Genomic DNA, 13,580 nt, shown 5'->3' on the forward strand with positions numbered 1-13,580 from the left:
GGCTGTTTAGTGATGTGTCTGCCCTCAAGGTCTCCCTGGCAAGTGACTCTTCTCCTATAATCCTATAACTAATGTCACAAACTCGTTGGTTCATCCCATGGGGCTATGCTGTGTGTGTGATGGTTTGCATCAGAAATGTTGCCCTTTGAGGTTTTGTGTTTGAAGATCAGGTCCCCAGTCTACAAGATGGATAGCACAGAGGAGCTCATTGGAATGGTAGAATCCGTTTACAGGATACTTTTTGACAATGAAAAAGAAAGAGAGAGAGAGAGAAAGAGAGAGAGAGATAGAGAGAGATAACTGTGCTGTGTAAGGGATATATGTTGAGGAGCACAAATGCACAGCAGCAAGAGTGGAACCCAACGTCACAGACGTCTTTGTGTAAATATCCCATCTGTGTCAGTCCATGGCTATGTTACCTAGGAAGGCCTTCTCCAGATCGCTGGAAAGTGCAATGTGCAGGGTGGAGACAGTGTACAGAGCGATTCTGTTCTTTCCTTACAAGGTTTTAGTAAATCGGTCCTAGGCAATTTTTTTTTTAATTGCTGTGAAGAAACACCATGATCAGGGCAATTTATAAAAGAAAGCATTTAGGTGGGGGCTGCTTACAGTTTAATGGGGTGAATCCTCGACCACAATGTTGGGCAGCAGGTAGGCAGGCATGGTGCAGGATCAGGGGGTGAAAGCTACATCTGATCCATAAGGAGATGTCAGGGAGGGAGAGAGTTTGATGTTCCTAGCATGGACCTGTGAGACCTCAAAGTTTACTCTCATTGACACCCTTGCTCCAACAAAGAGACATCTCTTAATCCTTTCCAAAACCGTTTCACCAACCAGGGACCAAGTCATAGGAGCCTATGGGGGCCATCATCACTCAAACCACCACACTAACTGAACTCTAAAAAAATATTGTGAAACATGCAGATGGGCTGGAGAGATGGCTTGATGATTAAAAACACTGGCAGTTCTTGTGGAGGACCTTGCTTTCATAATTAGCATCCACACTATGGCTTATAACCACCTGTTAATTCTAATTGCACAGGGGAACTGATGCCCTCTTCTGGCCCCTTTGGACACTGCCTGCACTTATTGCATAGACATATATGTAGACAATGACCCCTGTCTTCCTCAGGCCTCTATAAGAAACAGAACTACTAGAGTGGAAAACACACCACACACACACTCACACGCACATGCACAGGCACACGCACACACACACACACACACACACACACACACACACTGTCAAAAGCATAAACATTTATTGAAGAGGTCTATTATGGTGGTTCACAGGCTGTGTTCCAGCTAGCCTAACAATGGCTGTCTTTTTATGGACAGACCAAGGATTTGGTGGCTGCATAGTCCAAAAGACTGTTTGTTCCAGTCATCGCTATTTAGTGCTGAAGTGTGAGGCAATTCCTACAGAGTTGCTGGTCCTCAGTCTCCATTGAAATCCCAAAGCAGCGTCTAAGACCAAAGAGGTTGTTGGGGACTACAGATGGTAAAGAAACGCAGCTACCTGATTAATTTTTTTACCTAGGTTTATATTAAAATTAATTAATTTTACACTAGCCCTATCTCCCACTTCTATTCCATTTACGTTGTTAGATGTGGACATGGGCATCTTAGTTCAATTAGCTGTACAAAGAAAGACTGGGGAAATATAACTGACCTGGAAAATGTGAAGACACTGCACCCCTTCTGTCAGATACCAGGAAAGAGAAGCGAACACACCAGAAACAATTGCAATCCCTTCTGGAATTTTCTGCAGACAGAGGGCTGAGGATGAAGCCTGGCACTGGCAGTAGGAGAAACTTGGCTCCCACAAAAGCCTCACAGAGTTCTGGTCGCTGGTCAGATCACCTCACACAATTCACAGGTGCAGAGGCTGGGTCGCTCAGTGTGAGCCCAACCTCCCATCAGTCAGGACTGCTTAGTTTTGCACACTTCTTGCTTTCTATTGCAAAGGAACCCTCAGTCAAGGACCCTAAGTTGGGGTGGGGTGACTTTGGACCCCGTTATTTGTTCCTCTTTCCAGTGTGATGACTTGAATTTTATCTCCTTTCTCTGTTACTTTTTGTTTGTGTGTTTGTTTTGTTTGGTTTGATCTTGAGAGGGTCTTTTCCTTATGTAGCCTGACTTTCCCAGATTTCATTGTGTAAAACTCACAGGCATCCAACTGTGTCAGCTTCCTGAGTCCTGGGCAAAAGGCACTCATCACAGTACCCAGGCTTTCACTACTTATCCCTTCTGTCTAACAGGTGCATGGGAAATGGGTGGCCAAAATCTGTGTTGTCTGGCTGCCAGGACTCAGGCTATGACACTAACAACCCTTAAAGGCTTGCTTGCCTATATACCCTCAGGTGGATATCAGAGGGACTGGAGCTGAACTTTGAGGAGCTGGGGTGTCAGGACACAAGCATATTTGGCTGGTGGCATCCTGGTTCAGAGCAGCCCCTACACTGTCCCTGAGATGCTCACCCAGGCTCCCCTGGGCAAAGAGGAGGAGCCAGACAAGATGGAGCTGCTGTCACAGTCCCACACTGTGTAAGTGAACATGGTCTCTATGTCAACACAGTTTGGAAAGTGGTGACATCCAGGGCCACCCAGAATATACAAGGGACTTGGGTGTCCTTGTACATGGGACAATCCTTTTCCTAGCATTTCTAAGTAAAGCTAAAGCTGTCTGGAAATGAGCCTCTGAAGAACTCCCATTAATTACACTCTACAGCCTCTGATTCAGAAAAGGACTCTGTCAGTTGGTTTGGCCGAATTGGCCCATGCTTCTGCAGGAGGTGGGATGGGGCACCTTTCACAGATGGTGGCCCCTTGCTCTGAAGAGAATCAGATAACTGGAAAGCTAAACTATCTGGTGGTTTTTTCACAGCCTTTCAAGGGGACCCGGGATAGGAATGAAGCTCCTGCCCCCAATTCTGCTCTGTTGAGATCACTGCAGTAGCCACCCCCACTCCCATCTCTATCTGAAATGTCACTGAGATGCCAGCACACAGGTCCAGGAGGTTCTCCTTGTGCTCAATGGACAACCACCGCCCTCTAGTGGCTACACGATGCAGCATCATCTCCTTGGGAAGAGGTTCAGGGGCACCCAACCTGCTTATGTCAATTAACCTGTTGTTAAAGGTACATATTCCTCCTCACGTTATCCCTGGGAGAGAATTTGTGCAGTTTCTCGGGAGCACAATTTAGCAAATCTCAGTTGATAAAAATGTTCTCCAGAGAAAGCACTTCAGGTTCTATTAGTATAACCAGAGTAGGCTCGACAAGACCATTTCTTCTAGAACTTTCTGCTGTCTATGAGCAGGTGCATGGTGCTTCCCTTATGTTGAGGCTGTTGGTCTTTTGTTAGTGTCCCGCTACATTAATGCCTTCTAAGGCCAGGCTCTTAGAGGCCTTCAGTAGGTCTCCACCACCCTGCTGTGGGGAAGCCAGACCAAAGCTGTCCCAGTGGCCAGACAGCAGAGCATCCCTTGGCAGGCCGGAATTAGAAAGACTTTGGGCCCTTGAGACCTTATATGGTGATAGCCCCTCTGTGTCCTGGGATGGAGTTCCACCAATCTCCATTGAACTGTCATGGAACTTGCACAGTTGTAGCTCGAATGGGTGTGGCTATTACCCTAGGTGGCTAACATTTAATGGTTTTGATATAATAATTTAATTGAGGGATCAGAAATTAATGATACTCACTACCAGGTTTTGTCCTACAACCCAGCTGGAAACTTTCTACTGGGAAGCACTGGACACCATTGTGCTTTACAATGGGCTGCTCTGACCAACAAAGAGCCAAAATGGATCTGAGTGATGGCTCAGCTGTTAAGGGCACTGGCTGCTCTGGCAGAGGACCTGGGTTCATTTCCCTGTACCCACAAGGTGGCTCACAACCATGCAGAACCAGGGGACAGGAGATCCAGTGCACTCTTCTGGCTTCCATGCACACAGCACACATGCAGTCGTAGAAACACATGCACTCATCCACGTAAAATGATAAGACTTTTTCAAAGAAACAAAACATTTTCAACTATGTAAAAGTTCATGTGTATGGTAATGTGGGACAGGAGGCCATTGTCATATAAATACATATTTGCACTCGGCATGCCTCCCATCCATCTTTCTACCCCCATGGAACTCCATTGATCCTGTGTCCTTCCCAAGAGAGATTCATGCTGTGTATACCCATATGAGTTTTTTGATATTTCTTAAAATCTAGGAACCACAAGCACCTCTCTTTTTTCCTTCCCCCTTCATCTGTTTTTGCATGCACAGATTATGTTTCCCACTTTTCTTCAACAATAAAAATTGACCTATGAATTTATTTTATAGTACTCATTTAGAAGTAGGATATGGAAACTTTTCCAAAGTCTTAATGTTTGTGCATAGTTTTTCCTGAGGGTAGGGAATGCTATGGAGAACAGCATGGGACACTCTGCAAACCAGAACCCAGTCAGCCATCGTCTGGGGAACACAGAAGAAGCACATTGAGGCCGGTTGAAGCCCAAATGGGAAAACACTAGAACACATGGAAAAGCAGAGGAGCCCTGCCCACTCTCCTAAGAGAAAGGCACAATTAAAGGTGACCACATACACTTTGCTAAAGTTTGTTATACCCACACTCACCTCCATAATAACCATAATGCTCACCTAGGAGGGGCCTTTCTACACTGACATGCTCCTGGCCATGTGTAAATGCATGCTCTCTGTGACCCCGGGCCTGGGCTTGTGTGTATGTGTGTTTGGGTGTGTATGTATGCATATGCTTTTGTGTACATGTGTGTGAATGGCACAAGTGCCTATGTTTTCCTTTTCCTCAGGCAACTCTATCAGGAGGTTTGCCAGGTCTAGGGCACGTGTGATCATATACAAAGGACGACATACTAGGAAACCCATGCTAGAATGATCTGCAGGGAGCAGGTCAGGACATAGATAAGACCCTAAGAGGAAACTGCTTCTTCCTGGGATGCTTGTGGTACAGAGGGGAGGGTTTGGAAGCTTCTGCCTGCTTTCTCACAACTGAGGGTCGCCTTGAAGCCAGGCTTCCCAGGACAGTGTAGAGGCCGGAGCTTATGGGTGCCACTGTGTCCCATTGTACACATGGAAGAGAGAGGGACAGCAAGGGTCAGTACTGGTAACCATTAGAGAGAGCATATGAGGAGGGGCTCTGCCTGGAGAACTCAGGAAGTGACATTACTTACTTAACAGTCCAGATGGAACTCAGAATGCTGGTTACCAGGTAACCAGAGGCCAGCAGTAGCCTTACCTGACTTACTTGTCTGGAAGTCCTAGAGGGAACAAGATGTTCTCCTGTTTCCAGGGTTCCAGAGGCTCCGGCCACAAAAAAGCCAAGAGCGGTTTCCTTGTTCGCTTTTGGAGACGTTTGATTCGCCCTCTGACACACTTCAGGCATGCTTCCCACAGTGAGCCCAAGGTAACACAGGCCAGCCTTAGCAAGAAAGTTGTTGTTAGTCTCCGTGCTCCCCCGAGGTCCCTGCCTGGGTGTGTGCTCCTGTGAGACACTGAGGAGCATTCTTGATGCTTACTGATCACTCTATGGTAATGGGTAGCTGATGTCTCTCAGAGTTTCCTCACTTAGACCCTCCTGCCTTCCTAGGTCTGTTCTCAAAATGAACAGGAGCCAGACTCTCTGCCCAAGCGCCCCCAGTTCAACTATGACAGCCAAGAATACGTGGTACAAATGATCCACTACATTCCAGCTGCTATTCAGAAACGTGACCACATCTGTATCACCATATTTCTTGGCGTCTACCGAACGTATGCCAGCACTTGGGAGGTGCTGGACCTGCTGATGAGAACGTGAGTGGCTGCATCCAACATAGGAGTTAGGAGAGTTCTGCTCTTCTCAGGGACCCTGTGCTCCCATAGAACAAGGGCGATTGCACCCTGGCAGTGTTGGTCTTGGGTCTAAACCTGCAAAGTGGCATGGCCTCATCCAGGGTTGGGAGACTCTAGTTTGTGTCTTTCACTGGCCCCAGGGAGTGTGAAACACCACCCTTTTTGATTTGGAAAGAGCTCTTTACCCATTTGTATAAAAGGTTCTAGGCCCCATCTGACCTATATGGGATTAATGGAACCAAACAAGGGTCCTGGGGTGGGAAGGCCCAGGAAGCCGGATATCAAACAAAAGCCCTGGCAGGGAACATGTAGGCTTCTACCCTTTGTGTGAAGATCTTTGAAGACCCGTTGACTTCAGCACAGAAATCAGAACTGTGCAGAGAGACCCCCAGCATCTGTGTTTCCTCTCTGCAGTCTTCAGACTCAAGTAGTTCACTGTAGATCTATTAGTAGGTTGGGGACACAAGTCTTTAGGGTGACACCCTCATGGAATGCCACAGGTATGCATCCTTCCGGCCTGACTGTATAAAGGACCAGCAAACTAAGAGGTGAGTGGGCTTCAGGTGAAAGAGAGGTAAGAGCCCATGGGTGCAATGCGGTGGTGGGTGGGGTCAGACAGAGATAAGAGCCCATCTGTAGAGTTGGAATAAGCTGGAGGTAAGGGTCAACTTGTGTGGTAAGATGGGGTTGGGAAAGAGGGAGGTAAGGGCCCATCTGTGGAGTTTGGGTTGGAGGGAGGTAAAGACCTATCTTTAGAGTGGTGTAGTGGGCAAGTGGGAGGTAGTGGCCTATCTGTACAGGGAGTGGGGTAGGGCGATTGCTGTGGACTAAGCACTTGTCAGGTGCCCTCCTTTGGGGATTCCCATTAGAGGGATGGTAGCTGAGATTTCCCCTGCAGGTGGAGAAATTTGGAGGTCTCCATTGGGCTCCTTGGCTCTGAGGAGCAGAGGGAAGGATTGAAGCTGAAGGGCCCTGGGAGAATCCATCCCTACTACAGTCCAGTTACCCCATCTGTCCTGCAAGGGACAGAAAGTGTCTGGAGTCCTCTGCACACATCTACACACTCCTGGCCACTATACTCATCTGCAGACAGGCTGGCAGGCATTACCTCATCTGATGGGGCCCAAGGCTCCTCTTGAGAAGCAAGGCCAGGCTTCTGACTCAACTTCCCTCCAACCTTCTCTTCCCCCAGAGCCATATTCAGGTTTCTGTTCGGCTGGTTTAAGAAATACCCCCAGGATTTTTATGAGTCCCCAGACCTGGCTGTTGTGAGGCAGTTCATTGACTATGTGAAGCGCAATGTGCCTTCCTCAGATGTAGATAGAGCCAGGGAGCTGCTCTCCGTGCTGGAAGATCAGGAGGCAATAGAGCTACAGATTGAGCAAGGTGAGGAGGTCTGGGGTGGGGGGCCTGGCAAGGTAGGAGGGGGTTTCGGTGATGGATTCCAGCAGGGTATTCTCCAGAGCTTTGGCCTGAGGCCAGGGCTGGACAGCAGTCAGGGAAGATGATCCACTGTGAGGAGAGGACTGGGGATCTTCTGTCATGAAAAGGCCTTGTGTGGCCATCAAGGGCATCTTGGGGGAGATCACCCCATCCTAGGCTGTCTCCACTAAAAGCATGTCTTCTTCTACTTTTAGATTTTGCCACAGCTCCAGAGCCCTCAGAGCAGGATGCCTCTGGGAGGCAGGAGAGTCTGGCTCCGAGGCCAGCTTCTGAGACAGAGCCACAGGGAGACAAGCAACACCGAGAGGATGCTGAGCTTGTGAAAGGAGCAGTTCTGGATCCCTTTAAACCAAAAGCCACAATAGAGCTGCATCCGACTTTACATCAAGCTGTGCCCGCATCAGATGGTTCACTCTCACCTGTAGATGTTACTGCAGATGAGGCGACAGGTGTGGCTGCAGATGAGGCTGCAGATGTTGCTGCAGATGTTTCACTTGCCAGGCAATTATTCGTGTCTTACACTGTGCAGTTAGGTACACCAGATTTCGTCATCCCTCTGCCTGAGGTTGACATATAGTTAGGAGAATGGTCTGCAGAGTTCTACCCAGCTGAGGTTCCCCACCTAAGCTTATCTCATATTTTTAGAGAAAATAACTTATAGCTTTTTTGGATTCTTGCTTTATCATAATGTTGTTTTCACTGTTGTGTTTTTAATATATGTTTGGATATTAATAAAAATAATTATTTGTTCTTCTTAAAAGACATCGTTATTTTCTCCAGTGATACAATCTACTTATGTTTTACCTGTGGACTGCATCAAAGATTGTAGTCAAACTGGTTGATACCAGAAATGGGACCCTCACAGGAAGCAGGGAAAGCAAGCAGCTGGTGTGGCAGAAAGTGGGCAAATACCTGCAGCGGTGAACAATATAAATTATGACTAAACTGTGTGACTGTGGCGTGGCATTCCTGGGCTCAGCAGTGCCCCTAACAATTAGGGACACAGAGCCCCATATCGGGGCTCCTGGACAGAGGTCTCTACTCTCTGGGCATCTCTTCTGTCACACTGACAGGGGAAGCATGCAGTCAAGGATAACATCAGCCTAACTGTAATGGTGCTCACCATTGTCTCCATCCCTGGGTGCAAAGCTGTGCGAACACACTGCACCTTGTTTAAACAGGTGGTTATCACAAAGAATTGTGAGGGTCCTCCACATTCTAGGGGTGATCAAAAAATGACAAGGCTGAGTCCATGGAAATTTTACACATTTCATCTTTGGGGAGTGGGTTTCATGTAGTCTCACTGTTCACTATGTCTAGGGAATCCTTCATTTGACAAACCCAGATGTCATCACCAAAAACTGCTCACTCAATCTGCATCCTGGGCATGTGAGATGCCTTCTACTGTTTAAAGGACACTGAGGGGTTTATTTGACCCTTCCATGGAGTAGGGCTGCTCACATGAGCTCTGATGATGAAGGACCCACACATACCACATCACTGTCTACTTAGATATTTGGCTCGGGAAAATTTTATATATTCCAGTCTAGTCCTTTTCTCAGCAAGAATCTAGCTGTACATTTCTTCTAGTCCCAGAGTTAGGATTTCTAGTGGCTCTGAGTACTGGAGACCCAGGGCTGCAGGTTGGAGTCAGGCTTCCTGGGTGAGCAATGGATGCCTCTCTAGCATAGAGAGCTGAGAAAGAGCTGTAGCTAGAAATGATAGTGGCAGGTGGTCTAGCTGTCATCATCACACGAGGAAAGGTGACCTAGGCCATTATCAATGTGTGTAGAGAATCTCAGGGAATATTATTAGAGCCAGCAAGCAAATCCAACTACCCCGTTCCTACAGATTAATTTGAAATGAACTTGCCACTAAGTTCCACAGTGGCCATGCATAGGCAGGCTGGGAGGTGAGAGTGTTGTGCATGAAAATCAGCAGGCATGGTCATCTGCACAGGCATATACTCTATTATGGCCTTCTCTTCTGCTTTCCACAGTGTTTGATGTCCTCGCCAGAAATATTTTAAAACGTGTGAAAAATGGGTATGTCATACAACAGATATTATAGCATGGAGGTTTAAAAAAAAAAAAGACAAGGAAAGTCGACAGGTGCAGACCCGTTAGGGTCACAGATTAAAGCACAATACCATTTCATATTGGTGGCATAGGAATCAGCTGCACCTTCCATGTAATTACTATGGATGGCAGGGAATTCTTATATGAGGGTCCCTATGCAAGTCTGAGGGATGCACCAAACCCCACATTTCACAATATGGAGGTGGATGTCAATATGGCACCTGTTGAAAAAGTGTAGGGACCTGAGTTCAGATCCCCAGCATCCACATAAACAATGGTATAGTCTGGCATAGGATACCCTATGTGCTGGGGTTCTGTTTGCTTTCAACTTGATACAAGGTGAGGGAAGCTGGGAAGAAGGAACATGACTTGAGAAAATGTCTCCATCACATTGGCTTGTAAGCAACTCTGTGAAGCCTTCTATTCATTAATGCTCTATGTGGGAAGGTCCAGGCTACTGAAGGCAGTGTCACCCATGGACTGTTGGTTTGGAGTGGTCTGAGAAAGTTTGAGCAAGCTTTAAGCAACATGGTTCCATGGCCTTTGCTTCAGTTCCTGCTTTTGGTTTCTGCCCGAGTTTCTGCCTTGCTTTCCCTATGATGGACAGTAACCTGTCAGATGAGACCAATGTTGACTTTTCCAGAGTGTTTTTGATCAGTGTTCTAAGACAGCAATAGAAAAGAAGACTAAAACGCCCTCGGATCAGTCAGGTCCCCCTCGCTCAGTGCTCAGCCAGTTTTATACATTGGTGAGCAGAGGACTCAGAGCACATAGCTCAGAGGAAACTAAGAGTAGAGTGTCTGAGGAAGGATCCTAATGTCAAATTCCTGCTTCCACCCAGGTGGATATGGGCATGAACACAAACGCACATGCATAACCATGCACAGACATAAACCACATGTACACACATACACATACATAAATCACATGTACACAAACACACACACACACATAAACACAAACACACAAACTCTTTTAGGGGTTTACTGCTGCAAACAGATACAATGACCAAGGCAACATTTATCTGGAGCTGGCTCAAAATTTCAGAGATTCCTCCATTATAGTCAGGGCAGGAACATGGCAGCATCCAGGCAGGCAATGTGCAAGAGGAGCTGAGAATTCTACCTCTTCATCTGAAGGATGCTAGCAGAATACTCACTTCCAGGGAGCTAGGATGAGGCTCTTAAAGCCCACATGCACAGTAGCACACCTACTCCAAAAAGGGCACACCTTCTAATAGTGCCACTCCCTGGGCCAAGCATATGCAAGCCATCACTCTTTCTCTCTCTCTCTCTTTCTCTCTCTCTCTCTCTCTCCGTCTCTCTCTCTCTCTCTCTCCCTCTCTCTCACACACAAACACACACACACACACACATATACACACACATAACTTGATCATGGCCAATTTGAGTCACACCTCGAGTACCTCTTACCTGCTGTGGTCAACTGTCAGGAAGGAAGAAGTGTTGATGGATCTGAAAGCAGAGCATAGAAGTGTACACAGAAAATAATCCTGGAATGCAGTGTTCACAGAGTCTCACTATGGGGTTCTGGCTGGCTTGGAGCTCACCCTGCAGCTTCTCAGCTTGTGCTGCCCTTGATCTACAGATCCTCCCTTTGTGCTGCCCTTGATCTTCAGATCCTTCCATTTAAATCCCTTCAATCAGTGGGGTTCAACCTGTGGCTCAAATGTGGTTTTGTATATATACACATTATGATTAATAAGAATAGCAATATTAGAGTTTTAAGATGTCAATGAAAACAATATATGGCTAGGGTCACCACAGCATCAAGAACCTTATTGAAGAGTCACAACACCAGGAAGGTCGAGACCAAGGCCCTCATTGGTGGGATTACAGGTGTGTACTGTGATACCGGGAAAAACAAACTTGTTTATCCTTCTGGCAGGGTGCTCTCCAGCACATGAGCTGTTTGGATCATTGAATGACTTGCCCCTGCAGATATATTTTGAGGACACCTGTTTTAAAAGACTAGACAGAGAACATGGGCCCTACACAGAAAGGGAGAACATAAGGAAGGGGTTAATGAGAGAGTTGGGCCCAGCACCAGGCTCTGGGAAGACTTTGCAGTGAAAATGGCGACATTAAGTGGGTTGCTGACACATGTACAAGATCTTTCTCTACTGCCTCCTGAGACCTCTTAATAATACAGATACCGCTGAACTTAGAACTGGAACAAGATTCATTCTTCCCACTGTTCCCACGGTTATGGAAGTAGTTCAACCACTGGTGGGAAGGTGACCCTGACCTGGCTAGCTGCCTGCCAGGTAAAGAACACCATGGTTGCTGTTCTTCTGAGTCTGTATCTAGGCTGTGATGGGCTGTTTAGTGATGTGTCTGCCCTCAAGGTCTCCCTGGCAAGTGACTCTTCTCCTATAATCCTATAACTAATGTCACAAACTCGTTGGTTCATCCCATGGGGCTATGCTGTGTGTGTGATGGTTTGCATCAGAAATGTTGCCCTTTGAGGTTTTGTGTTTGAAGATCAGGTCCCCAGTCTACAAGATGGATAGCACAGAGGAGCTCATTGGAATGGTAGAATTCGTTTACAGGATACTTTTTGACAATGAAAAAGAAAGAGAGAGAGAGAGAAAGAGAGAGAGAGATAGAGAGAGATAACTGTGCTGTGTAAGGGATATATGTTGAGGAGCACAAATGCACAGCAGCAAGAGTGGAACCCAACGTCACAGACGTCTTTGTGTAAATATCCCATCTGTGTCAGTCCATGGCTATGTTACCTAGGAAGGCCTTCTCCAGATCGCTGGAAAGTGCAATGTGCAGGGTGGAGACAGTGTACAGAGCGATTCTGTTCTTTCCTTACAAGGTTTTAGTAAATCGGTCTTAGGCAATTTTTTTTTTTAATTGCTGTGAAGAAACACCATGATCAGGGCAATTTATAAAAGAAAGCATTTAGGTGGGGGCTGCTTACAGTTTAATGGGGTGAATCCTCGACCACAATGTTGGGCAGCAGGTAGGCAGGCATGGTGCAGGATCAGGGGGTGAAAGCTACATCTGATCCATAAGGAGATGTCAGGGAGGGAGAGAGTTTGATGTTCCTAGCATGGACCTGTGAGACCTCAAAGTTTACTCTCATTGACACCCTTGCTCCAACAAAGAGACATCTCTTAATCCTTTCCAAAACCGTTTCACCAACCAGGGACCAAGTCATAGGAGCCTATGGGGGCCATCATCACTCAAACCACCACACTAACTGAACTCTAAAAAAATATTGTGAAACATGCAGATGGGCTGGAGAGATGGCTTGATGATTAAAAACACTGGCAGTTCTTGTGGAGGACCTTGCTTTCATAATTAGCATCCACACTATGGCTTATAACCACCTGTTAATTCTAATTGCACAGGGGAACTGATGCCCTCTTCTGGCCCCTTTGGACACTGCCTGCACTTATTGCATAGACATATATGTAGACAATGACCCCTGTCTTCCTCAGGCCTCTATAAGAAACAGAACTACTAGAGTGGAAAACACACCACACACACACTCACACGCACATGCACAGGCACACGCACACGCACACACACACACACACACACACACACTGTCAAAAGCATAAACATTTATTGAAGAGGTCTATTATGGTGGTTCACAGGCTGTGTTCCAGCTAGCCTAACAATGGCTGTCTTTTTATGGACAGACCAAGGATTTGGTGGCTGCATAGTCCAAAAGACTGTTTGTTCCAGTCATCGCTATTTAGTGCTGAAGTGTGAGGCAATTCCTACAGAGTTGCTGGTCCTCAGTCTCCATTGAAATCCCAAAGCAGCGTCTAAGACCAAAGAGGTTGTTGGGGACTACAGATGGTAAAGAAACGCAGCTACCTGATTAATTTTTTTACCTAGGTTTATATTAAAATTAATTAATTTTACACTAGCCCTATCTCCCACTTCTATTCCATTTACGTTGTTAGATGTGGACATGGGCATCTTAGTTCAATTAGCTGTACAAAGAAAGACTGGGGAAATATAACTGACCTGGAAAATGTGAAGACACTGCACCCCTTCTGTCAGATACCAGGAAAGAGAAGCGAACACACCAGAAACAATTGCAATCCCTTCTGGAATTTTCTGCAGACAGAGGGCTGAGGATGAAGCCTGGCACTGGCAGTAGGAGAAACTTGGCTACCACAAAAGCCTCACAGAGTTCTGGTCGCTGGTC

The 13,580-nt window shown here is 46.7% G+C and overlaps 1 protein-coding gene across 2 annotated transcripts; it reads left to right on the forward strand.

Annotated features, from left to right (window-relative positions):
* Nucleotides 1-5,223: 5,223 nt before the first annotated feature.
* 4930449I24Rik (RIKEN cDNA 4930449I24 gene) lies at nt 5,224-8,064 on the forward strand. Of its 2 annotated transcripts, none has more exons than XM_006504863.3 (5): nt 5,224-5,440; nt 5,624-5,826; nt 6,366-6,413; nt 7,058-7,251; nt 7,515-7,988. In XM_006504863.3, the coding sequence occupies exons 1-5, from the start codon at nt 5,309-5,311 to the stop codon at nt 7,883-7,885; spliced, it is 948 nt and encodes a 315-aa protein (XP_006504926.1). In that variant the 5' UTR covers nt 5,224-5,308; the 3' UTR covers nt 7,886-7,988. The 2 variants fall into 2 exon arrangements, with proteins under 2 accessions (XP_006504926.1, NP_080412.1); NM_026136.2 differs by having other exon boundaries at nt 5,280-5,440; nt 7,503-8,064.
* The last annotated feature ends 5,516 nt before the right edge of the window (nt 8,065-13,580 follow it).

The sequence above is a fragment of the Mus musculus genome, chromosome 5 (assembly GCF_000001635.26).
Source record: "Mus musculus strain C57BL/6J chromosome 5, GRCm38.p6 C57BL/6J".
Taxonomy (NCBI): Eukaryota; Metazoa; Chordata; class Mammalia; order Rodentia; family Muridae; genus Mus; species Mus musculus.